The sequence below is a fragment of the Echiichthys vipera genome (assembly GCF_963691815.1).
Source record: "Echiichthys vipera genome assembly, chromosome: 20".
In the NCBI taxonomy this organism is placed as follows: domain Eukaryota; kingdom Metazoa; phylum Chordata; class Actinopteri; order Perciformes; family Trachinidae; genus Echiichthys; species Echiichthys vipera.
The window spans coordinates 16,774,917-16,802,180 of record NC_139845.1 but is presented as its reverse complement, the minus strand read 5'-3'; the positions used below and the strand labels follow the sequence as shown (position 1 = coordinate 16,802,180).

The window sequence follows — 27,264 nt, the reverse complement described above, 5'->3', positions numbered from 1 at the left end:
TTTCCAATACTTGCTACTTTCCCCAAAAATATTTTGTGATGAAGCGTTGCACTTCAGTTTGCCAACAACCTGCCTCATAAACTTCTACTTTGGTTTGCGACTTCCTAGATTTTCAAGAAGGCCTGTTGCGGAGGACGAGGACCAACTTGTTGCTTTCTGTCCAGATTACAGAGTATAAACAAAACTGTGGTGCATGTTGAAGTTTATTTATAGCTCCTTAGTACAGGAGAGTATGGAGATAATTCCACAAGGGCTAATTATGTAACCAACAATCAATCACAGAACAAAAACCTTACTTTCGTACATTGCTCTATTGACTTGTGGCCTATTTTCTTCTCTTATAAAAGTAGTAATTGGTCCATGTCGTGATGGATTTCTCCCTGTACGATAGTTGAACGTCTGAAAAATTCTATTTGTCTTAAATATCCGAGGAACTGATACCAAGATTTGCTGCTGATGTTTTTCATCACTGACACTGTATATGACTGGATGTTAGACTGAACTGCCACCAATTCTGGACATCTACACAAATGGTATACAAATTTAACTTGGCCGGGGGTGCCTTTTATACAGCTTCAAACCACGTCACGTCTTCTGTGTTATACATTACATTAGACATTTTAAAATATTCTAAAATGTCTAATCTAATGTAGCGGCAAAATGACTGAAGTTTGGCCTAACGCTAAAGACCAGTATAAAATGTATTTGTGAAACCATCCCCAGAAGTAAAGATGCCAGCTTCAAACACCCTCCAACTAACAAAAACAGGTGATTCTGACGGTAAGCCTACTCGTGGCTAACGTTAGCAAGCCAGCTAAGTATGCACAATGCTCCGGCAGAGCTCCGGCACACATGCAGAGTTGGAGATGGAGGTGGACTGTGTTGCACCTGCAGCTTGTTGAAGTCGCATGTGCCAGGGTAATGGCGGGCCAAATATGGTTGCAGTGTGGTTAAACTTCCTCTACCTCTTCACACACAAAATTGCTCTATATGCCCTGTTGACGGACTGAAAGGCTGCAGGTTGTAGGGACGGAGGGGTTTTATTTTGTGTGGTGGGAAAAATGTCATACAAAAAAAAAAAAATGCTATAAGTAAAAAGGATAGTTAATAGTAATAATAGTTATGGATTTATTTTTACAACTAAAATAAAAAATTTTTTTTTACATTAAACGAAAACAGGAATCATACAGTGAACTAGCTTACACCTAAATAATCTAATAATTAAAGCTATTGATGCAAAAAGGTTAACCCTTATTAGGTCTGTTTCCTTCTCTTGGCCTTATTCTAATTGTTATCTTGGGGATATATGCTAGGAATGCAGGGCTGTTTTACCTCTTTATGTATGAGTGAAGTCATATGTAATGTTGCCCTAGTGAATCACTCCTTTTTCCTCACCCTCCCTGTGACTTCCTGTGTCCGACCCTTTCTGTTTTCATCGCCTCTTTTGGGCATAAAAAATTATAAATCCACCTGTCACGCATGCCGATCCAGCGTCTAACTAAGGAATGCCAAAAATCTGTGGGATGAGACTTCAGGTCGGAGGCTGAAATAATATCTGACCCGGCATTATCAATAGCTAACGGCAGTTAAGCAGCTGACCTGCAGTCCTGCAGACCTGGGACCTGCAGATGAGACAGCACCTCTGATAAAACATGACTTCACTGATTATGATGATGAATTTCCACAGATGGTTAATGTTCCGTTGTCCCTCACTGTTGGACCTAAATGCGTCGCTGAACAAACACTGGCTTATTTAGTTGTGAAAGTATATATAGTGGAAGGAAAAAAACATAGTGGATGATGTACTTGTGATGGGAGTGAATCATGGGTGAAAGGTGAAACCATTCATGAAGCTTCCTGTGCACCATTCCAATCTTAAACAACATATCCTGTTTGTTCTATCATTAACTCAAGTAAATCTTTGTATTTGCAAAGCAATTTAAAGAGATTCTTTTCTTGCATGTTTCACAGTTCTTCCCTCCAAAGTCCCACCCTCTTCCCCCTGCCTGACGTCTGACGCTCCCCCGACACGTGCGCTGAGAGAAATGCTGCATTCAAGTGCAATCGGAAGTCCGAATTTTCGGACCTCCAATTAGTACATTGGAATTCCTGTCAAAGTAGAACCTCCTACTAGCAAAGACCAAGATCGACCTATCCCAAATTTGCTAGTAGGAGGATCCACTTTGACAGACATTCCAGGGCACTTTGCCTAGTTTGAGGTCCGAGAATTCAGACTTCCCATGGCACTTAAACTCAGCATAAGCAGTGCGGACTGGATAAAATGATTGAAACTTTTATCAGAAATATATGAGAATTAAATACGCCTGGTGGATTTCTTTTACATTTTAGTGTGCCTTATTCAGAGCATTTTAAGATTACAAAAGAAGAAGTGTAAAAATGCCAGAAAGGTAAGAATTGCTTTACTCGGCCAACAAATTACTTAATCTTCATAATATCAAATGTATGATAAAAGCAGTCACCTCTTCCAACTGTTACTTTGAAATAACTTTTTAATTTGAAGCACGAGCTTATCAGTTCCATTCTAACAAAAAAAAAGTCAATATCTGGCCACACAGGTTCTTTAAATTGAGATAACTGTTAATGAAAGCACATTTAGGGTCAGAGTTGCCCGACCTGATTATTTCTGGCTTGGTTATATAACGGTGAGTAGCTTCACCCTTAACATAGCTCCCACAGATAAGCCGCTGCAGCGATAACGCAGCTCCACTCAGGTCCACGAACACAGCCAGGAAGGAGAGAAAAGAGGGTTTAATTGGCTAATTTGACCGATTGTGCCCTGAAAGTAACTTGGGTGAAATCATTTCAGAAGAAAATCTGAATATTAGCTGCAAGTGTCAAATAAGCAGCCTATAGAGCTGAAATGTCTTTACTTTTGGCTTAAAGTCTTTGATGATATCAAGCTGGTGAAACACAAAGACACCTTATGTATAGGAGAAAACTGGAGCCTTCATTTGCCTTTACAGCTATTGTTTCTAACTGATTAGAGACAAATCGGTGGCCTCTGAAGGAATCTGACTGCACCCTGTATTCAATATTACGATATCTATCCATCTATCTATCTGTCTATCTATCTATCTATCATGTCAATTTTTAATACAATTTTTGTCATCATGTGAGACTGCGATCTTTCCACATTTATATTATCAGTTTTATATCAATCTTAATCAATTTAATCAATATTATTATCTTTCTGAGTTAAGTTTATGTCGTTTATATGACATGATTAAAAATATTCAGTTCTTTATTCTTCAGTATGGGAAGAAATACAATCAGGTCCATGCTTATTTTTCCCAGCCAGCCTATAATTTAACCATTTTTCTTTCTAAAGCTCACTGTGTAGGGAAATAAAAGCCTAGTGGAGTCTAAATGTGCATAAACATCTTTCAGCTTATCATATTATTCCATTTTTCTGTACACCTTTCCTTTTGTCAGTCTGGGAAAATGAGACCAAGCTGAGTAAAGTTCCAGTATGTCATCGTGTCTGCCGTCTGTGATTCCTAATGGCATCACCAGCCGCTGATTGGCCGCTGATTGGCCGCCCCTCCCGCGAGCTGCAGAGGTGGAAAGGGGGCGTGGACGCGCTCTCCGGCGCGCTATATGTACGGCTGTGCGCCTCTCCGGGATCAGGGTGAAAAGCTCCAGCGAGGCGAGAAGCAACAACAACAACAACAACAGCGAGAGCAGAGACTTGGACATACACACACGCACACACGCACACACACATCTGCCTACTGCCACAGTGCAGCGGATCCAACGGGACTCCATACACTTTGTTCCAGCATAGAGGAGTGGAAGAAAGTTTGGAGAAATGCAGTCAGTGTACCAGCGCCTGTTCAGCCTGCTGTTTGTCTTCAGCAGCCTGCACGTTTACCGGCTGACGGAGGGCTGCTCGTGCGCTCTGACGCACCCGCAAGACGCCTTCTGCAACTCCGATATAGGTACGTAACGGACCCTTTAGCAGCTGCAAACTGAATGTTTTGTTCATCAAGCCATCTGAGAGCAGATGTTGAAATAAAAGCGCTCTCTGTCAGTCAATACAGCAGAGAGAACTGACCTGCGACCAGTTTACTGGATGTGCGTCATTTAGCAAAACGTGTTTTCATGTTTGAAGTATAAAGGAAACTTAATAAGTTGCTATTAATACGTGGGGATATTTTTCTTTCGCTGCTTTTTGACTTTCAAATGTTTACACATGAACTACTTCAGCTTGTGTCGTTTTCAGAATACCATTAGAATATTATGGCAAGTCAAGTTGTTTTTTCGCTATGTAATTGAAATATTCTGTAATATAACAAACCTATATGTAGTTTGTGGTCGGTGGAGTACACCTGTGATGGTTCTCAAAGTGGTGGCTGTTAAACTAAGTAAAGCTTCCCTATCATTCCCATGATTTTCATGCCTAAATAACAGATGAAGTTTTGATTTAATCATATGTTTTCAAGCCTGAGGCATGTTTGTGTGCCTCAGAGGTGAAGTATGAGTGCTGTGAATTAACACCATAGACATTCAGCTTAGATGTTTCAAATCCTGCTTATGTATCTGCCCGCTGTGGTATTTCTGTCAGGCAGCCACCCCGGTTGTAACTCAGATATGCCCGGCCTCTGGTGCACAAACAGCGGACAAGGGAGGAGGGGAGGGGGGTTGTCATAGTTTGTTTAACTGCCTGGGTATGCTTTCTCTGCCTCCCCCAGAATAATATGAATTTGGGATCCGGCTTAGCCTAGAGCGCCAGTCCAACCTGGCTTCTGTTTTTGGATAACACTGGTAAAGATTTTGGGATTATATGATCTGCCCTGTAGGGAGAGAACTGTGTCAAATGGGAGAGTATGAGCAGTTGAATTTTGGTGGAGAAGGAGACGCATGTTTCTTTGAATAATAACCTTAAACCTTTAATCACTTAAAGCCACGCACATTCATATTTGCGGGAGCTGGAAGTCTTACTGAGTGCAGCTGATACTTTTTTTGCTTCAGTATCATTTGACCTTAAAGCGTGAACCCATCATGCGGCTCTCTAAAAACCCCGACACATAATCAAACAATAATGTCTCAGTCTAAACTGAGCACACACACACTCCTGCAGCTGTGTGTGTAGCCCATGTGTTCGCCTAGTGTCGACTAACACGCTACAAGGGAAGTCCTAGTTTCTGCAGCAACCCCCCCCCCCCCCCCCCAACACACACACACACACACACACACACACACACACACACACACACACACACACACACACACACACACACACACACACACACACACACACACACACACACACACACACACACACACACGTTGTTGCACTTACAAATGGTGACCAGTAGAGGTGGGAATGATATGATCACACTACAAGGCTTTCCTTTTCCAAAGGCTCCTCAAAATGCAGCCAAGAGAATGAGGCTTGTTTACCCAAAATTTGGAGGACCATAACCAGTCATTTCTTTTAGTTCTGAAGTCTCATGGTGATGCCTTGGTGAATCGTCCATAGAGAAGAAAGAGGTTTAACCTACCAGCCTTCTGAGGACGCCACCTTTTTATAAGAGTAATCCTGTGAAATAGGACCGATGTGGCGACTTAAGGACCCAAAATGGTCACTCTATGTCCCTTGCTCTTTGGTAAACCCTGATCACCAGACCTTTTGGGAGCATCTTCAGCCACGTGACCTGGTTGGAGCATCCACAAACACTCATGCAATTCCTTCCACAGTCCTTCAGATAGCTCAAGGACTTACCAGTGTAGAATCTGGGACTGACTTCAATGGGTGCAGTGATCAGTCGTGAGCCAGAAAAATCCCATTTCAAAGGTCCCGGCTTAGCTCGGGGTGTGCTTTGAATGTCGTCGCCCCTCTTACACCTCAGTCCTCGGAGGGAAACACTTCTAAAACACCAGTGGGATGCTGAGGTCACAGCTAGTAACAGTCATTACTCTGCGTCAAATTTACTGGTTTCCTGGACTTTCACTATGTGTGTAGGATGATTGGAATTGATCAAAATCCAGTTTCGATTATCATTTTTCAATACAGGTTACATGTCTTGACTAGACTCTAGACTAGACTGTCTGAATTTAACGTTTATTTTTATCACCTTAAGCCTCAAAACATGCACTCCTGATTGTGTCATCAAGCCAAGTTAAATGACATGGGAAACAAAAAAGGTAGGGGGTTGATCTGCTAATGCTGCGAGGGAGAAACCCTGTAATTAGACATCAAACAGAAGAACAGTAGTTCAGTTCAAAGCTCTTGTTTTCTTGGCCCTGACCCATAATTCCCAGCAGCCACTCCACCGGATGAATCACAATTAGGGTTGGCAATTGGGTTATTGGTGACATATTAGAGACCTGGAATGCATTTGAATTTATTCTCATAGCTACCATTTGTGCCCTTGCTGATAAAATGTCATTTTTTGTTTGTTTGTAAGTGGGAAATCCTCCACAGTGCATGTGGCCAGCTTATCTCTGCTCTGATCAGGTTACAGGCATGATGTCTAACATACCTGGGCACCAGGCAATGACCTGGCTGCTTTCTTGTGCAGAGACCTAGTTGGCTGCTGTTAAACAGCTGGGTTAATGCAGCCTATTCACATGGGGAAATGAGCAGTGCTTGCTTTTCCAAATCCCTCCGAAAGCAAGATTAGAGGCTTGGCAGTAAACTTTGACCCTGAGATTTAATATCGCTTCGTAAGGACGCTAGTTCCCAAGTGCTCAGGGTGACAGAGCGAACCTTTAAATGCTTGCACCGCAAACCAGGTCAGCTTCTGAGGATTAGCGTGATGTGTGTTTATGCACGGTTTGTGATTGAGGATCGGTCTATTGAGAGAACCGTTCCCGCCCTGCTGTGGGTATTTTGTGCAGCATAGAGCAGCTTTGTGCAGCATGGCAGGTTTAGAGTGATGTCTTGCCGGGGGCTTTGTGACGGCGCTCTCCTGGTACCAATATACTCTTATCCTACTACTAATGAGTAGCGTGTAGTTAAATCACTACTCCCCCTTCCAGCTGCCGCCCTTTATTTACAGGTCGACAGGTGGCAGACAATGTTATGATATCATGTATACTTTGATCAGATCCGTAGTTTTCCCCAAAAAGTACGCTAAAACGATGAGATGTCAAAGGTTCTGGATGCCGTACAAGCCTGGCATGCCTGTCCCATGAGCTGGGGGTATCAGATGTCCACTCCGTTCCCCCCTCTCTCTGATGACCACACAGCCACTCTGGGGTCCAGCGTTTTAAACAGGAGGCCAGCACAGGGGGCGATGGACATCAGCCCAGCACACACTCATGATGAAATGACTATTGCACCGCAAACCAATGATTTATTCACCTCCAGTTGTACTTTCTCTAAAGGCAGCATTAAGTCATTTGACCTTTATCAACTTTTCAACAATGGTATTACAGTTTATTTGTCACCAGAATGTCACCTTTGTCCATGGTCAGACTTTTACAATTGAGAGCAGTAAAGTGGAGATCCGAGCACACAGAAAGTGAGTGAATGTCAAAGATAAGAAGAGGGATATGAAAAGCATGCCCAGATAACGCTAAGCCAACTGACAAGGCTTCAGGTGTTGGCTGTGACTCTCTTTTCCAGTGGACTTAAAGATACTCACTAATTTAAAGTATTGATGAAATGGTTCCTCAAGTAACTTGATTTCTAAAAAGTATCCTTTGTTTAATTTATTACTTAATTTAATGTCAATATACAGCAGTGTGATGCATAACAGGCTTACACTATGGACTTCGGACACAACCATCCATGATTGATACATGCCTTGAAAAAGACGTAATGGTGCGAATTCTGAAGCGGAGGAAGAGAGAAGAAAGAAGAGACAGGCCAGAAAAAAACTGTGGCCGTCACTAAAATAATCGATAGCTGCAGCCCTAATTTTGAGACAGGACGTTACTGTGAAAGAATTAATTTAAAATACTTTGGCAAAGCTGACTAAATACACCAATTTTAGCTTAGACAACTAACGTTCTTGAGGTTAGATGGCATAACATTTGAATTTAAATGAGTGGTTGCTAAAAGAATCCCATTGATCAATCCAACACAATCATTTGTCGCCTTGTTTAAAAACTGGTAGTCATCAGGTATCAAAGGTAGTTATAAAAAGTCAGTTGATTCTTCATACAGTAGGCTGCCTTTTGCATTTTGCTAACCCGTAAATGGAAGTTACAGGCTTTGTGCTCCAGCGTTTCCAGTTTCAGTGTTTATTTTTGAGCGTGGTAGTGTGTCGTCTTGAGAATTCCTCTTCCTCCACTCGCCTCCTTAAACTTGGACCACTCTCTGCATACTAAAATGAGTGCACCTCTCACACACACACACACACACACACACACACACACACACACACACACACACACACACACACACACACACACACACACACACACACACACACACACACACACACACACACACACACACACACACACACACACACACACACACACACACACGACTAACCTTATTCTTGTCATGCCTGCAGTTTGAAACATTGTACGTAGGCTGAAAAAAATGTTTAACTAAATTACATGCACACCTTAAGATTTAGCATTTGCATACATGCTTGTGTAATCCCCTGCTTAAGGCAAGAGATACTGAGTGTAAAATGGAATCATTTTTCCTTTTTTCCTCCTTTTTTTTGTCAGACCCTGGTTACCTCGCTTATCACGAAAAGAAAAGCCTCCCACTCGTGAAAATGTATGTCAGGTCCTCTGCACAAGATGAATACTTGCGCGTCACGGCACTGGGCCCGTAATTCGTCATGTTTAAGAGACTCTTACATACTGATAGATATTTCAACTTGACTATATTAACTACTGGATTATAAACTGTTATTATATTTATTGTACAAATGATAAGAAGCATTCAAATTTCAAGTTGACTTTTAGGATTCATACCATCTGAATTGAAGGTACATTAGATAATTAATCAGTGTAAGTAATGCACAGATGTTTCTATGTCACCATACTTATTAAAGTGTACTGTGATGCATGGAATGGCAGTTACAGCACTTTTAAACTAATCAGTAACTCTGCATTGATATTGAAATTCATGCAGGAAGATGCCATAAAATTGGATCAGATTATCACCTCTGTAGTGGTGTCAGTATGAGTACAATAAAAGTTGAAAGTAGAAATTTCTATGCATCCTTATGAGGTTCTGTACACAGAGACATTTGTATATGTGCAGGTAGTTTAAGCATAAGTGGTAAGTAAAAATGAGTTGGGTAAAAACTGAACAGTATGTCCATAGTTTCCAGTTGACCCAAGGTGATGTGAGATCACATTATGGAACTGGGTTAAATAAACACTTGTAACGTAGACTTGTCGACGTGAGCAGGCAGCCTAGTGGTCGCACATAAATATAACTGCTGAATTGAGAGGGGGTCAAGGGGTCACTGCAGGGGGGATGACACAGATCCTCTGTCTCTGGAACAGCTGAGGCCCCTCACACATTCCTCTGAGTGATGGCACCATCACTGACCAATTAGTGGCTGCCGTCCAACAAGAGGGGACCTATCTGGATGTACTTCGGTAAAATCAGCTGACCTGTGGCCCCCTTCAAACTCGAATACTCGTTTCTCCTGAGGGATACCTTTGAGGTCAGGGCGGCGGTGAAAACTAGGGTTTGTGGTGACACTTGAAAATAACAGCAGCAGTGTATTTAACAGAGGCAAAAGTATCCTCTGTTATATCTGCACATTCCTCTGTAATTGCAGTGGCAAATGTCTGTCAAACTGCATTTGGTAAAATTTAGCAGAGGTCCTGCAGGCCTTAGTGCTCTTGGTTCATATTGAGAGAGTTGAGAGATTAATGGATCAAATGTTCTGCAGCACGTTATTGTGAAAGGTCAGGAAGCGGAGGGCAGGCAGGGGGTCGTTACTTTAAAACCATAGCTCCAAAATGACATGCGTCTGCCTTGGTTTTGTGATTTCTTGTGAAGCTGTCAGTGAAAGTCAGTTAGTCGAAACACAATGCCGAATGGGGGGGAGGAACAATCACCTATATGCTCTGCTGAACAGACAGTTCAGGGAGTGTTGACTCACATGCAGTTTGAATGATTTTTCCATTCTGCAGTTGCTGCACGTTTAATGTATGATTGATTTTCTATAGCATGTTTACTCTTGGGTACTTTGTAGAACTGACATTCCGTTCACTTACGGTGCCTTTACTGCCTCATGTGGGCGACAAGCTAACAGGTGGAGTCAGGCATTTTGAATTAGGACAGATTAATACAGATCAAATATTGTTTTTTTTTTAAGTTATTAAAAGTACAATGGGCTTATTAGCCACACTATTGGTGAGCTCTACTGATAGATGCAATTAACGACTATTTTCATTGTCGATTAATCTGTTAAAACTTCTCGATAAATCCATTAGTAGTTTGGTCTATAAAATGTCAGAAAATGGTGAAAAATATTGATCAATGTCTTGTGTTGTCCACAATGCAAAGACATTCAGTTTACTGTCATCGAGGACGAAACCAGTTCAAACTCAAGAACTCAAACTGATTCATCGATTATCAGAAATGCTGGAGATTGATTTAATAGGTGACAACTAATCAATTAAGGGACTAATTGTTACAGCTCTAGTCCCAGCTAAGTATAGCAACAACAATTCAATGGATGGACATTTTATACGGACGTTCATTGTCTCCAGATGATCAATTGTAATCACTTTGGTGATCTTCTGACTTTTCATGTAACCATCATGCCAAATGTTCCCTTGTCCAATACTCAGCTGTACTTTGTGTTTAGTGCTAATTAGCTAATGTGTGCATGCTAATACCCTAAACTAAGATGGCAAACATTACTTTCTAAACACGTCATTGTATTCTCACGTTAGTATTTAGCTCAAAGCATCAAATACAGCCTAACAGAGCCCTTATACCTCATCAAACCCCTTATCCTTTACATTTTGTACTTTCAGTCATGATCATAAATACACCAAAATAATTAAATTCACCCAATTAAATTAAAACAAACAAAATGAAGTGCCCTATATTTCTATTGGTAAGCTGCTGAATGGCTACATTTCTTTGATTTGTTCATACTGGCTTGAATTAAGGTTTTGGATTCATGAAGTAAGTTCTTGGTTCAAACTGGGGTCTTCATTTCCAAAATACATTTGTGGTCACTGCTTTTGGGTGGCCTTGCTGTAACTGCATCCTGTTTGAGTTTTATTTTCATACTCATTTCCATTCCCCTGAAAGGAGGACAGCTAGACAAACAAAGACCAAACGGGACATGCCACATGCATCATTTCTTTCTCTAGAAAAAGAATGAAAGGCTTCTCATTTTTTCCTTTCTGGGGAATGTGAGCCCCTGAAGAATGTGTCAAGGAAATTCCACCGGGAGAAGATAACAAACATGGCCAGTGTTAGTTGTGTCTGCAGCCGGTCGGCTGTGGGCAGCAGGTGAACTTCAGAAAAGATTGACTGCTTACACAGGACCCACAGCCCTGGCCTTCCACAATAAGCCCCCTTACTCTAACATGAGTGAAAGCAAACAGATGAAAGTCACCACAGAGTGTTTTCTCTTCGCTGACGTTTACATGAGGGTCCTGCACACAGATAACATCTATTTTAAGCCCCGATCCCAATCTAGACAGAAACGGAGACACACCTTTTCCCCAGGTGTCACATTTTGCTTAGTCTATTATGAATAAAAAGTACAAAATCAAAACCTGTCTCAAAGATACAAAGAGTGTCCTATGATTGCTGCAAGTTCCACCATTAGACACGATGACCAGTCATCAACTCTTGAACACCAGCAGTAAGAATGAAGCTTTGGTACATGGATGAGGCCTCTTTTCCTCTAATCTTTGTATCAAACTCAAAAGTCCCTTTTTTGTGTTTTTTCCCCCCATTGGCCTTCCTTGGCAAACAGCAGCAATGCAGAAAATCGGATAAACGGATTAACAGTGGTGCCAAGCAGTCTTGAAATGGTATTCATAATAGTTTTGCTAATGCCTCCTGCTGGCCGAGGCAGTGTTATTGAATGGGTTGGAGAGGGAACCTCATAGTTATATGTTAGAGGAATGTGACAGTTTGTTTAGATCATTTCAAAGTCATTGACCTGTCTGTCTCCTCTATTCCCAGTGATTCGAGCTAAAGTCGTGGGCAAGAAGCTCCTGAGAGATGGACCTTTTGGAACGATGCGTTACACAGTCAAGCAAATGAAGGTGAGAGCGTCACTCCTCGGCTGAAAGTGCTGCTGAACGAGACACAGAATCTCTTTCAGCTTTAAATTAATAGTAGGGCATTTTGGCAGACATACCTACTCCTTTTCTTGCCAAGAATTACATGAGAAGATTGATACCAGTTTCTTGTCTGTGAGCGAAACGATGTTAAAGCCATTACACTTAGCCTACCACAATTAGCCTAGCACACACATGCACAGTAAAATAGTCTGCAATTGCCATGATGCCCAAAAGGTGGCGCACTATCATAGAAAGAGACCACCATACCCCCCAAAGCACCGCAATCTTTGATTGGTGTCCTTGCCTCTTGCCATAGCCTTGGGTCAAAGTTAAAAAAAATCCTGCTTCAAATCTTTAGCTAAGCTAAGCTAAGCTAATCACCACCTGACTAACTCCACTCTCCATGAGAGTGGTATCAATCTTCTCGCCTAACACTCGGCAAGAGCGAGAAAGTGTATTTTATGTTGAATTATTCCCTTCACTGTGATGTAGGGAAGGGAGGAACTAGAGGAATGAACATGCCTGTCTATATAGCAGAATGCTTAACTTGCTGGAAGAATTGACTTAGGTTACAATTTCCTTAGCTGACTTTATTTTGTTTTGATTTCTATTATTGCGTCTTATTTTCCAGCAATAGATAATCTTTGTGAATAATGACTGAATATATTTCAAAAAGGGGTCGGATAGACCCATGCTCAAAGAGCCACAGGACAAATTATCTGCTGTGTATATAACTCTGATTGTAACCAGCATTGCACTGAAAGTGTTGTTAACATAAAATAAGAAACAAACCTATTTTTCTTCCAGTTAAGAATACCATTTAAAAGCACAGGCACATAAAATGTCATACACTGGATGTGGCAGGAACTCTTTAGTTACGAGACTGTCTCTCCAACCCCTCAGCCACTGTGTGATAGCTGAAAAGCAGTTCGGGATACTTAGCCTGAAAGCCTGCTCTTCACTTCCTCTATATTCTTACATAACTCTGCATATTTCTGACAGATGCTGACATCGGCCTGCTGCTCAGACAGGAGCCAGGCCGGAGGATTAGCGGGCTTACAGGCATTACAGCTCAACCAAACTCCTCGCTCCGAGTGTAAACATTTCAACAGTCATGCACTGCATCGGTACAATCACAGTTTGTACAAAAGCATTAAGTAGCCTCTTGTTAGTGAAGCACACCAATCATCACTGTAAGGATTATCCTCAGGAATTAAATGTGACCTTTGCACCTCTTGGGTTATTTATTTGTATTACAGTCTGCTGGTTTATACCGCTAACAGTGGTTTTCCTTGTGGGACATAATAGAATGCAATTCCCCCCAAATCTCAACAAATCCTATGAGACAAATGCCTTTGGCTTTTCCAAACCTCCACAGTTTCAGGCTTAAGAAACAGTTTGTTCTGCTTTTCTGGGAGCGACGCATCTAAACAGGGATTTCCTGTTGTTCCCAGACAAATAAATTACACTGAAGAAAACACAACAGTTCTCAGGGTAAACACTGGCTGTTGGGTCTGCACACAGAGGATGAATAGAAGGAGCTGAGGTCCATGGTTTAGCAATGCCCTTTCCAAAACAGCATCAAAGATGAAGCACATTACACAACGTAATCATGTTATCTATGATTTAGTTAAGGGCACAGCCTAATACTCCTTCTCCCGAGAGGCATTCCTCAAGGAATGTCATCTGATAAAGCTGGCGTGCTGTTTTCATTCCTGATTATTTATGTGAAGAGGTGGAGTCAAGGGTGTGGTGCTAGGGTGAAGGGTACAACACTGCACTTTTTTATTCAGGTTTTCCAATTTTGTTTCTTGTGTCTTGCAGATGTACAAAGGGTTTGACAAAGTCCAGCACGTGCAGCACATTTACACAGACGCCTCAGAGAGTTTGTGCGGTGTGAAGTTTGACATCAACAAGTACCAGTACCTCATCACAGGTAAGCTCACTGGATGACATTCTGCATTACTTTCCAAGTCTCCCAACAATATGGAACTGGAATACTAAATAAACTACATAACTGGACTCTTGCATTAACTAAGTATTCAAGTGATAACAGGATGACACCCAACAAAGTCTTATGTATTGAAGAAGTCCATGGGAAATGGTCAAAAGCTCTGAACAAAGCGTAATGATTACTTCTAAGTTTTAAATATTTTACCACAGATGTGTTGCCAAGGTGAATAATAAATCTCCAAATCTCATAACCTATTTGACATGTTATTAAATACATTCATTTGTAAAACAGCTGCTCCTGTTTTACAATAAAGAATGTAAGGACAAATATTTTCTCACTGTTCCTGTACGTATTATTGTAGGTAATACAGAAAAATTGGTTTATTTCATCTGGTATTTCAGATCTTTGGTTCAACTGAAATAGAACATTTAACACCAAGTTTATGACACAATCATCAAAACAAAATTTGCCTTCTCAGAAGCCGTTCAAAGTCTTTGCCTGCAGCATTACGAGCTTGTTTGGCAGTTTGGTCCTCCCCAAGGACTTCTTCATTTGTCCTGTGACATAAACATTCCCACTATTTATACCTGACCATTTGCCACTGTTCAAGCAGGCAAAGCAGCAAAAAAAATGTTGGTCAGGAAAAGGCCAGAAAAAGGCCAGAAACACCGGAAAGCCATTTTATTCACTCTCTCACAACTTTTAATTAATAGCTAGCAGGAAGTGACATGAGTTTTCCAGCAGAAGCTTTTTACGAGTTGCTATTTCCAATGGAGGTGCAGTTTACTTTGGACCCTGTGGTGCTTGGTGTATATAACTGTCACTAAGTCCCGACCTGTAAATACTGTAACTGCACCCCACAGTGCAAGTGAATGAGCTGGCGTTGCCAGGCAGCGACAGCTATGTTTTCCCAGTCCGAGTGCGATTGACACCACTGACGTCTCAATGCGTCTATAATAAGTTCTTGCATATGATCAAGACTGCATTACAGGCAATTTAAAGGCACCAGGGCCTGCGAGATGAGCTGCTTGGCTCTCCTTTGATCGAGCCTTGAGTGCTCTGGCCCCGATTAGTATTGGAGGAGCATGTCACACACTCAACACCATGTAATAAGCCTGAGAGGGACTCCAGTAATCCCAGTGCAGGGATGCAGGCAGAGCGGGAGGTTAGGAGGGGGCCGAAGAAACACATATTTGTGAGCTGTCAAATTCCTGCGTGGTGACAACACGGTGAGGGAGACACGTGGTGACAAATCATGATGTTCCTGAGCGCTCGCAGCCCACCGCGGTGCACCTGTCTTAGAGGTCGGTAAGCCGCAAGCGTTCCAGCGCTAAAAATAGACGTCTGTTGACCTTTTGATATTCAGAAATAGGGGTGTTGGTTTAATATGGGCTTACTGTGTGAGATTTTCTTACCGTAGATAAACAAGTTGGATCGCTTGAGCGGCATGTTTATATTATCCTATGTTACATGCGGAGGATCATGAAATTAGACAAACAGCTAAATGAGATACCAGCAATGTGATGCCAACGTAAGTGAATGTCTAAGATAAGTAAAGTTTTAGTTTACTTAAAGCTTCGGGAAACTCCAGAAATCTTTGATAAAACAAACGGCAGGCCATATTTGCCCCTCTATATCCTTGCTTAAGGCACTAGCGTAGCTAATTAGCATGAGCCTTTATTTTATTTTATATCGATACCGATATTGGATCAGATTGGTTCCATCTCTACTGATAAGCTGGAATCAAGTGTTGACAGTTGAATCTACTTGTTAAAATGAAATCCCAAACAGCAGAAAGTTTCCAAGTAGCACTTAAAAAAATCTGTTTTTTTCAAAAACAAATAGAGCTTATAGATGCAACTTGTGACCCAAAATGTGACCTTTCCTTGCTCAGGTCGAGTGTACGATGACAAGGTCTACACGGGGCTGTGCAACTTCAACGAGCGGTGGGAGCGCCTCTCGTTGGCTCAGAAGAAGGGCATCAACCATCGCTACCAGCTGGGCTGCAACTGCAGGGTGAGTGGAAACCAGAAACCTCTGCCCGACAAGGACAAGAAAGATGAGGGAAGAGGAGGCAGAAGGAGGAACGAGAGGAGGAGGAGCTAGGGCTTACTGCTACCTCCATCTTAAAACGAAAAATCAAACTGCTGCAATGGGATGACCGCTTCTATTCAGTCCACTAGTGTGCCTTTTAAAGATCACAGGAGGAAGGAAATACTTCTAACACAAGTAGCTTTGTATGTGGAGGGTCAAACCAATACAAGCTCTTAATACTACTGTTCCACTTCTATTACAACGTTTTTGAGTCGTACATAAAACGACCACTATTATAACATGACTGTTGTTATTGAGACTGAATTATGAGCTTACTTTCAGTGTTTAGCAGAAAACAGAAATAGAGAAAACAAGTTTTACCACTATCACTGGGAGTTATTAAATAACAGCTCTGGAATCCGCTCAAGTCTTTATTGCCAGATTTTATGTGACTCAAACATGTAGTCTGCTGCTGTGCAGCTGCTGACCAGTCTTGTAAACGTCCTACTGTACAGCAGTGTCCTGGACATCTGCTCAAACCATTGGCCCCTATCAGTATAAGTGGATAAGCAGAGAGACCTACTTGTTCCCAGTACGAGCGAACGCCTGTAAACCGCGCTCAGTGCGTACATGGCAGCAGCCCAGAGGCATCCAGACGAGGCCATCGATCAACCGAGACATCAGTCTGAGAGTCAGTAAGCACAGTAGGGCGTAAACATTATCCAACTTATTAAATACACTCTGCTGTCCTCCGCATTCCCCCACAAATTATAATTTACTGCACTGGAAAACAGGAAGCATGGTGTACCGGTTAGAAAATTATTCTCCACACATCATTAAAACCACTCAAACCAGGAAGTTATGTCGAACATCTCTGAACCGTGGAGGACCGACCCTCCAGGCTTGAATAACAAAAACACAGAAAATGGGAAGTATGCCCTCTAACTTGCTAATTGAATTTTCTGGCTCATTCAGATCCAGATAAGTGCAGCTCCGCATGCAGCTGATGACTCCGCTTTGCTGTCACTAAACATAGCGTTTCCGTTCATCACCTCTCTGAGTGGATACGTGAATCTTCCTGTCAATTCATGGCAGATCCATCCGTGAGGCTGCTTTTTGTGCGAGCACCTGGAGGTGTGACGCACGAAAGAGGCTTGGTAAAGTCTGATTGAATCGTTACCAAACTACAAAAAACCATCACTGCAGCCGGAAGATGGCTGACATTCATTTGACATTCCACAGCACAATGCTGACGAATGCAAGGATACGCTTAGTGGTTTTGCACTATTTCAATAGCTGCCTTTTTACACCTCATGTATAAATGTGCTGCAGTAAATGACTGGAAGCAAAAGCTGAAAGGCAGTAGAGCAATGATGAGATTTGTATGTTCTAGATGTTTCACCAAGCTCCTGCTTACGCTTTTATATTTCAACCAAATCATATACTCACTTCCTTTCTTCCAAGCTTATTTTTCTTGCACGAATCAGACATTTTTTCATATACTAATGGGATTTAGCCAATTCTACTTAGGTCTTTGCACAGACCTCTTGACTGTGAACTCACGTGTTCCATGATACCAATCATGGTTACCTTCAACACATAAAAAGCCCAATACGTTAAAAGAATCATTTTGGGAAATCTACTACTTTACTACTATTTTCTTGGCAAGATGTAGGTGAGGTTATCAATACCACTCACATGTCTGTATGCTAAATTTAAAGCTAGAGCCAGGAGGCCGTTAGCTTACGTTAGCATTAGCTTGTAAACAAGGAAACAGCAAGCTTGGCACTATTCAGCTTTTTAAAAGACATACCAGCTCACTAATTAAAACAGACAAACAAGATATGACTTGTTGATTTAGGTGTAAAAACTTTTTGGTGAACTTCAGACGGACAGACTGCTTCTTCATGTTATCAATCTTTATGCTAGCTAAGCTAACTGTGTGCTGGCTCTAGCTTTATATTTCATGTAAAACATGTCAATCTTCTTATCTGACCCCTTAACTAAGAAAACAATAACACTATTCTTTTAAAATGAACTCACTTATTTGACTATAAAGTGTACGTAAGTATGAAGGTATGAAGTTCACCAGATGATCATATTAAAGAGACATTCGAAGAAAAGAAACGAGAGCAAAAATAGGGTAGGTTCGGGTTTCAAAATATACTAGTGTATATTATAACAGCAAGAAGGGACATATACCTATTTAAGTATCCAGTTTTGTTTACTGTTTCATGGCTACATCTTTAGTTTTGCTTCTGTCTCTGTAGATTAAGCCATGCCACTACCTGCCCTGCTTTGTGACCTCAAAGAACGAGTGCCTATGGACGGACATGCTGTCCCACTTCGGCTATCCTGGCTACCAATCCCGGCACTATGCCTGCATCGCGCAGAAAGAGGGATATTGCAGCTGGTACCGGGGCATGACCACACGTGACAAAACCACCATCAACGCCACCGACCCCTGAACCCCAACGCACCCAGCCCGAAATCCACTGCCATCTCCCTGACTCCGTCCCATCCCAATCACTTCTTGAGTATTACAGGACTCTTTGAGCTCACTGGCCTGGGTGATAGCCTCTTTAAAGGGGCAATAAAGAGAGAAAAGAACAAATCCATTACAGTGCCTGTATCGTAGCACATCTGAAAACAATACCTTTTTTTTTTGTAGTACAGATCACCCTGTTGAACTATAATTTTCCCAAACCACGAATCAATCAGTCCTTGCACCAAACCATCTCTTCAGAGTTCAATGGTGTTAAACAGGTGACAGTCATTTATAAGGCCAATAAAAAGTGTTAAGACCTTGATCAACCTCTATTGGATCTTTAGAGTTGAAAGACGAATTGTCAAGACAAGCAGTGACCTGTACACAATTAAAAGTATCTGTAAGTATGATTGGTGTAAATTAGCGACCTGCAGCTAGCCTACTGCTAACCAAATATTATGGTCAGGTTATCTTTGAAAAAGCAGGGACTCCCATATCACATTAATTTCAATCAATGAAAAATACAGAAGTGCCAACGTATGGTATGATCTCTGAATGTTATACCTCTTATTTTGGCCTCAAAAAACCCTTTTGAAAATGGTATTGTTTTACAGTGAAGTATACATTGATAATGTTCACAGTTTTTACTGTAACGTGTCATTATGGATGGTAGTATCTCTGCTTACCTAAATGTTTGCAATGTAACTCATTTTGCAGTTATATCACAAACAACACCCTTTCTGTTGAGCACTGCTGAATATCAGAAATGCTAAAAATGTCTATGTTACAGTGCCAACGCATGGAAGAGCTCATTCATTGCAGAGATGGTGATATTTTATTTTTTGCTGTATATAACTCAAGCTACAGAAATCAACTCAGCTGAAACCTCTGTAATACATTTATTTATATGTCTATTGGATTATACAGTAATTATATGGTATTATCTGCAAAAACAAAAAACATAACAGGTCAAAACTACATTGTGACAGCCTTTGCAGCCTGTGCAACCATCCAGAACGAAGGACCAGTATCTCCAGTGGTATGGTACTTGAGAGATACTTTGGTTTGTTCGCTTGATCATAGTTCCCTGACTGGTACTCTTCACCAATCCAATGAAAGTCAAGTAGAAGCAGAGGTTTCAGACATTGAGATATTTTGTAAGTGTATATTCAATCTTTTGTATTTAACTATTTCAAATGGATATATATATATATATATAAAACAAACAAACAATATTGTCACTAAATTCATTCTTCTTCACCTGTTCTCATCTAGGTTTTTTTCTTTTTCTCAGTGCTGTACCTTCAGTTCATTCCATTGGCAGACTGTGGCTTTGACCAAGTTGGCTGTTTTGAAAAGAGTAGTCGTAGTGACATTTAGTAGTGACATTAGTAGTGACATTTGTGGAAACGTGTTTATTTGCTTTCTTGCTTGGAGTTAGATGAGCCGGTTAGCTTATGTTACAGTCTTTATGCTAAGATAACCATCTCATGGCTGTGGCGTCATATATAACGGACATACATGAGAAGAATATAGACATTTCCATCACCAAGAAAGCAAATAAGCTTCATTCTGAAAATGTCACCCTTTATAAAAAAATTCATTCATCTCCATTCCAAAATGACGGTTTTCTTCATGTGAAAAACAGCATTTAAACACTTAAGCTAAAGTCAGATCATATCAGAGGAGGACTACTGACACTGTTTGAATCTGATAATCAACAAAAGGGCCAATATTGGTCTTATAAGTTGGTTAATGATCTAAATCTACCTTGTTTAATTTTGCACCACAAGTACTCAGCAAAAAAGGATCCCCCATCTTAATTTTTAACTTTATCATGCAGGTTGTGAACTGAGTCTTCAGCCTCCTCTTGACATTTAATCTTTGGCTTGAGTATGAAACATATGATGATTAGGTATCATTTTATTTTTGAGGTCACAAGAAAAGTTAATAATTACCGACCTTCCAGGGTAAATACTTTGTGTGAAGTTAACAAATCTACGGCAGTAGAGATTTTTTTTTTGTACAAAACATATCCTTCCTGTCTTTATACGTGTTGATGAGGCTCTTCATCCAGCTCTGTCACTATTTCTGTGGTTCATGTTTGTGTAAATATACTGTCTGCTTAACACGGAAACACTTGGTCAAGTTTGATCCTTAAAAAAAAAAGAAAAATCCAATCAAGGAAGCTGTGTACAGTCTTTGTGTAAACACTGATTCCTGAAGTATGTGTGATTGTGTGAGTGTTGGGGGAGGGGGGGGGGGGGTCCTTGTAGGGGTTATAGAAAAGTATGACTTAATTTCTGTGTTTTATATTTTTATAATAAAGATTTAATGAAAAACGGGCCACAGGAGGTCTGCGCTCATTTTTTTTGTGCGAGTGTGTGTGTCTCTTCTCAGTATTGTGTTTATTAAAGAATAATATTTTAGAGGCACTCACCATCTGAGTGTGGTTGGGATAGAAGGTTTGCTCATTCAGGGGGAATTTCTCTGGACCGAGTGAGTGGTAGAGCTTGATCATCTGAGAAAACTGCAAGAAAAAATAAACAAGACAGTCAGACAGTCATTACTTAAGCAAGGGAGGACAGGAAGGCTCCATTGAAATTACACCTGCGTTCACAGCACATCATTCATGGCCCTTTCAGATGCTCATGAAATCTGACCCAGTACAGTAAAGACACAACTCTGAATACCTGTTGCCCTAAAAGAAAAAATGTTCCTTTCCGGTGAACTGACTTCCTCTTACCTGCCTAACTTAGTTCAGTTAATAGTTTTGAACTTGTTGCATCCAGCTGTGGGTTAACAATATTTTGACATTGTAGCTGCATTGTATTCTAAGCAATTCCCTTCAACACTGGGTGTAGGTATGTTTTGTCCTCCTCTTTTATAACAGGTGTTCCCTCTGTGTGATTGTAGAGTGTCTGTGCAAAGTGGCAGCTGTAAAAAGAAGCCCTTACTCTGATTCTGAGGCAGACAACGAAACCTGGGGCCATCCTCACAAAACATTTTGCTCTGGGTGACTTAGAGGTCCTCTTGACTATCTCTAACTTTTCACAGATTTAGGGGTTGCTTTTGGCACTAAAACGCTTTGTAAAATATTCTTAGACAAAAAAATGAAGAGAGAGTTACTCCTAAATCTTCTCCTACTTTTAGCCTTAAGAATACCTTTTGTGTGTGTTTTGTTTGTTTGTTGTTGTACACCTTAAAGCAATTCCTACCTTTCTTGCATGTCTCACAGCGCTTCCCTCCAAAGTCCCACCCTCTTCCTCCTATCTCCTACTAGCGTATTCGAGAGAGATCGACCTACCCCGAATTCGTAAGAGGTTCACTTTGAAAAGTATTCCAGTGCACTTTGACTACTTGGAGGTCCGAAATTTCGGACTTCCCATGGCACTGGAAAACAGCATGAGTAGCGCAAGTGAAACGAAGCAACAGATGACAGCAGAGATGGTAACAAGTCACTTTTTGCGAGTTCAAGTCAGGTCTCACGTCTCTGAGGGAAGAAGCAAGTCCTAATCAAGTCTCTTGTGGTTTTAATAAAAAATAATATAGAGTTAGAGTGCAACCGTATTGTGTAATTATACAAAGTCCCAACTAATAACAACTTATATTCTAGTTTAAATAACACAAAGTTTGCTGCTCCCTTTACCTGAACTAATGCCAGAATCTCCAGGTCCTGCTCTCATTGGAGGATTTTAAGACATTTGATAATAAATAACTTGGAGGCAGACACATCTGGCTGTAGATATTCTGCATGATATGTTCATGATTATGGTTTATTCTGATGTATATTTGCTTTTTTACTTGCTATTTGATATATTTAAACTGTATCATAGTCATGTATTTTGTATTGGCTGCTCATTATGTTTGTCAGAAACAGCCGTGCGGCTGCCTGTCGCAGGGCCCTCTTCCTGTTAAATTAATAAAAAATCCTCCAGCCTCTCAAACGCAGTGTAATGGTTAAAGCTAATAATGCAGTAACATTAACGTTAACTTCATGTGGTCGTTAAAAGTAACAATAAACCTGTAACCTAAACTTGTCTTTAGCTGACATTAATAATTAACGTGTATTTCTCCCGGTTTAATGGCGTTAGCCAGCAGATGGAGGCAGCAACGGCAAGAAAACACTTTTCAAAAATATGCAATTTAATAAACGGCAATCTAAAAATGAATCTCTTAACATTAATAATTGCAAACTAACATTGATAGTTTATACAGCTGAGCTTAACACAGACGTGCATTCGGCAATTCTTTTGTTTTAAGTAATGAAAGTGCAGCAGCAGACCAAGGTGAAGTTAGTTTGAAGTTGGATATTCAGATAGGATGGGGCCGAATATCCAACTTAAAACTGACTTCACCCCGGTCAGCAGCAGGTGATGTTTTCTCCATGTCATCTGTGGGTTGTGGCCACTTACACATCTCTGTGGGAGAGAATGACTTTCTACTCCTGATGTTAATGCTCCAAAAAGTACATAAACAAAAAGATTGTGCATGAGTCTCAAATCTTGATTGGAGCCGTTCCAAGCTGACATTCTAAATATGTATCTGTAAATCTACAAAACATCTGCAGATATTAATATAACATAAAAACGTGATGGATTACCCTTAACTTACAGGCGCCTGACATCTAATATAACTTATAGCCTATGCTCTGTTAAATAAGTAACAGAGCTGTAAATATGTGGTAAATGAGCTACAGCATAAAGAAGTGCATTCTTTCACCACATTATGGAAGAATGTGTGTTCTCTTGTGGAACACCCTTGCCCCTTTAAACTTACACTGTAGGTGACAAAACTACAATTATGAACCCATGCAGAGCCAAGCATTCACACCGTTTCACTGCAGTCTTGTATCTTGCTTTCCCCTAGTACAGAGTGAGTAATGATTTGTGTGGATGGTGGAGGAGGCCACTCACTCCACCAGCTCCTGAGACAGGTGTTACAGCTCCCTTTAATAGCCCAAATAAATCAGTCGGGGCAGCCACTGAAGGAGGGGACTCACAACACCTTTCGTGAGGGTAAAAGGAGAGCAAAGAGCACTTAAAGATTGCTTACCACCCAAGGTTTGCTGCAGAAGTTGTAGATGGAGAAGAGAGAGTTGCTGCTTGGGACACCGCCGAAATGCATGCCGATGACAAGGTTTCTGAAATCCTCACCGGGGATCATGCTGTAGGCATGCTGGCGAATCAAGACGAAGTCTGGCTTGAAGGACCTGCAAAGAGAGCAACAAGGAACGATAGTGGAGATTGCCATGGTTTGGATTACTAATTTGCGAGGTTCTGGAGTGAAATCTAATCTATAATCTCTAAGGTCTTTTAAGGCAAAATTGAAATAGTTAAGCATTCAATTGCACTAAAGATAAACTATTAGCCACGCTAGCGGAGTGGATCCAGGAATGGTGATGTCTGTCTGTCAGTCCATCACTTCTGTCCAGAGCGTATTGAATAGATTGCCATGACATTTGGCACACTGACATTCACATCATTCTAAAGATGAATTGTAATTACTCTGGTGATCCTCTGAGTTTTTATCTGGTGACATCTGTAGTCAAAATTTCAATTTGTTAATTTATTTGGTTTATTTCCAAATATTTGCACAACTAAGGACTTTTCCCTTCAGCCTCAAAAGTTTAAAACGTTAACATGCAAAACTAAAATTGTGGTCATTTAAGTCTTGGTTTTGTTGAGTCAAACATTTGTGGTAGAATCAGTCCTTATAAGACCAAATCTTCTTTCACAGAGTCGTTCTACAGATGTGGCTGAGTTGATGCCGATTTAAAAAACTGATCAATCTTTACCAAACCCTGCTATATTTAACTCATTTTCATTTTCATAGGCTTTAAGAAAAAATAGTTGTTTTTTATTTTATTTTGAAACAATGATATGAAACTTCACCATCGGCGCAGTAGAGTATCCTTAGCCCCACCTCCCATCCAACTCAAAGGGTCTAGTTGCTATGCCAACGTCACCTGTCCTGATGGTGGGGTTTTAGAACAGGCCACAAAATCTTCATCATCAAGCCATCATCATTTTCTGGCAGACAGGTGCATTTGGACTCACACATTTATGGTAATAATGTATTTTTTTCGACAGGATTATGTAAAATTATAGCTTTACTCTGACCTGACTATGCTCAGGGCCATTAGCTCCACCCAGGCCGACACCTCTGTCAGGACATTAACACACTGGATCTGGGCCTTGTGTTTACAGTTTATTTATTCAGCGACTTGGTCGGGCTGAAGGGGTGAGGAAATGCTCCTCAATGCACCTAATCTTTTTGGACCTTCTATCCAATTAACACAGCCTAATCCTTCCTTTGCAAACTGTTCTGGGAGCAGGGCCAAGCGACACATCAGGCACCTGGAGGCCTCATTTAAAAGTGTCCACATTTCAAATGAACAGAGGAAATTCACTTTGACCACAGTCATATTTTACCTACTAGTGTGTCATATTTTACCTACTAGTGTGTCATATTTTACCTACGAGTGTTTCAGTTTTCATTCAGGTGCTATGCATGTTTCAGATTCCTGTCATTAATTGCACTTTTTTTATTTTTCATTTCACTCTAGCAAGTGATGTCTCACAATAATAGTCTATCTTTGCCAGCCTTGAGCCCTGTTGTGAACCTGGAAATGTTAAGTACTTCAAAGTTACAAGTATCGGTTCCCGGCTTTCAAAAACTACTGGATGCATATGTTTTGCAATTAGCGTAATCACCTATATGGGAAATATTTCAGCAGCTGCGGCCTATTGGTCAATAATTATGCAAATTGTCCAAGATATGCAAGTTAGTATCCGGCAGATTTGAAATTCTGGGGACCCATACTGTACATTTGTAACATGAAACGTTGGGGTACACAAGATTTCTGGGTTCACAATGCTGACAAGTAGACTATAACATACTGTCATTGAGAGTTCGATCCCCGGCTCTGACAGTAAACCCCAAATTGCTCCCAAAGGCTGTGCCTTTTTTAATTAAAAAAAAAGGTAATAAAAGCATCTACAGGCTTAAGGAGCATTTATGTAGGCTAATTCAACCATGATAAGACAAAATGTAGTAACAAATGGGCATAATAAATGTTAAATGGTGCTGATGATTTAACAGTAGTAGACAGTTTTTCTGACGAAGAGAAGAGAGATTTGAATTTACACTTTTCAAATGTACAAACAAAATTAAACTAGGATACATATAGAAAATAAAGTATAATCCTTCATGAGGTCTACATAAAAAGGGACAACTGGGTTTTGATTGAAAGAATAGAAGTCACAAATGTACAAATATTTTTAAATTCTTCAAGTGATAACATTCTGTAAGTGTAAAGTCGAACTCAAGACATTTAACGGACAGGGCCCTTTGGAACAATAGTTTTCAAATAAAAAATAAAATTGCACAATTATTGCCACATTCATCCATTATTTATTCTTTTGTTAGTTGCTAACAGTAGCAAGTATGCTTGTTACTACAAGTAACACATGACACAAAATAATTTGATCCACTGTGAATATGAAAAGAGTGCAGCATTAATAAGGAAGTTTAAACCTGTTTTTCACAGGTGACCAGTCAGACGTGTGACCAGCAGCTTCTCAAAGCTCTCGCTAAATTACCTAGGGTATCTTGCAGACACTCATCACAAGTGCACAATAAACATTTACACGCATGTATGCACAGGTATATACACACAGGGAGTAAAGGACTGCAGAATCTAGGGTGAAATTACAGCCAGGCCCTCAAAGGGGCTCTGGGTCCTCAAGTGTTGCTTATGTTAGACAGCACGGTCAGGACTGGCGGGATGACTGGGAGTGATCTGGTCTCGGCGACAGAGGGACTACAGCTGTTCCTGCCTGCTGCTGCTGCACTCAGCCACAGTGGCAGTAGACCAAGGGCTCTGCTATTTATACTGGATGAAGCTGTTTATTGAGGCTCCAGAACCAAACCAGACTCAACAGTTCATGTGAAACACAAGTTCCTGATAGATACACTGGCGGACTTTTGTATCGTGCCGTTTATAGCAAACACCCAAAGTCAAAAGAGGCCAACAGTGTGCTTAAGACTGCGCATGGGAAGTTTATTGCTGCATCCGACAGGACGTAGACTTAAAATACATCTGTGCTATCAGCCTGAAATTAAATGTAGCGCTGCACCCAAGACTACTTTCCAATCAGAACCTTCCAATCCAGATCAGCTTGGTTGAATGCAGGTATAGAGGCAAGTAAGGCTACAATGAACTTCTGATTTTTCACTATCAATTTTAACAATATCAACTTTTTTTTATCCATTAATTGATTAATTTATTCAATGTAATGTCAGAATCACATCCACCAAGAGTCAAAGGTGAAATCTTTGAATTGTTTTGTGCAGATGAACATTAGCTAAACAACCTCTTATCCCTTGTTTTTATTTATTATGTTCCCTAGTACAAGCTGTATTTTTGGAAGACAGTTTTCTCTTCAATGCTGAGCGCATGCATGCATATTACCAGATAGACGACACCTTTGTGCTACCCCATCAGCGCAGAAAGGCCAGATGCAGAAGACATTCAGCTCGGTGGGATGGCTTTCACCGGGCTACGGTTAATGGA

The 27,264-nt window shown here is 40.8% G+C and overlaps 2 protein-coding genes across 2 annotated transcripts in view; one reads left to right on the top strand and one right to left on the bottom strand.

The window, feature by feature from the left end:
- Window positions 1-27,264, bottom strand: part of syn3 (synapsin III) — a gene marked incomplete at both ends in the record, with an annotated part of 99,842 nt that overhangs the window by 35,302 nt on the left and 37,276 nt on the right. The window contains 2 exons of the mRNA XM_083935117.1: window positions 21,127-21,216; window positions 23,742-23,898. Of these exons, the coding sequence (XP_083791243.1) occupies window positions 21,127-21,216; window positions 23,742-23,898 (247 nt within the window). The remainder of the gene's footprint in view (window positions 1-21,126; window positions 21,217-23,741; window positions 23,899-27,264) is intronic.
- Window positions 3,659-20,923, top strand: LOC310962613 (metalloproteinase inhibitor 3). Its single transcript, XM_083935118.1, has 5 exons — window positions 3,659-3,959; window positions 12,110-12,192; window positions 14,035-14,146; window positions 16,059-16,180; window positions 18,469-20,923. Exons 1-5 carry the CDS (start codon window positions 3,830-3,832, stop codon window positions 18,664-18,666), a joined length of 645 nt encoding a protein of 214 aa, XP_083791244.1. The 5' UTR covers window positions 3,659-3,829; the 3' UTR covers window positions 18,667-20,923.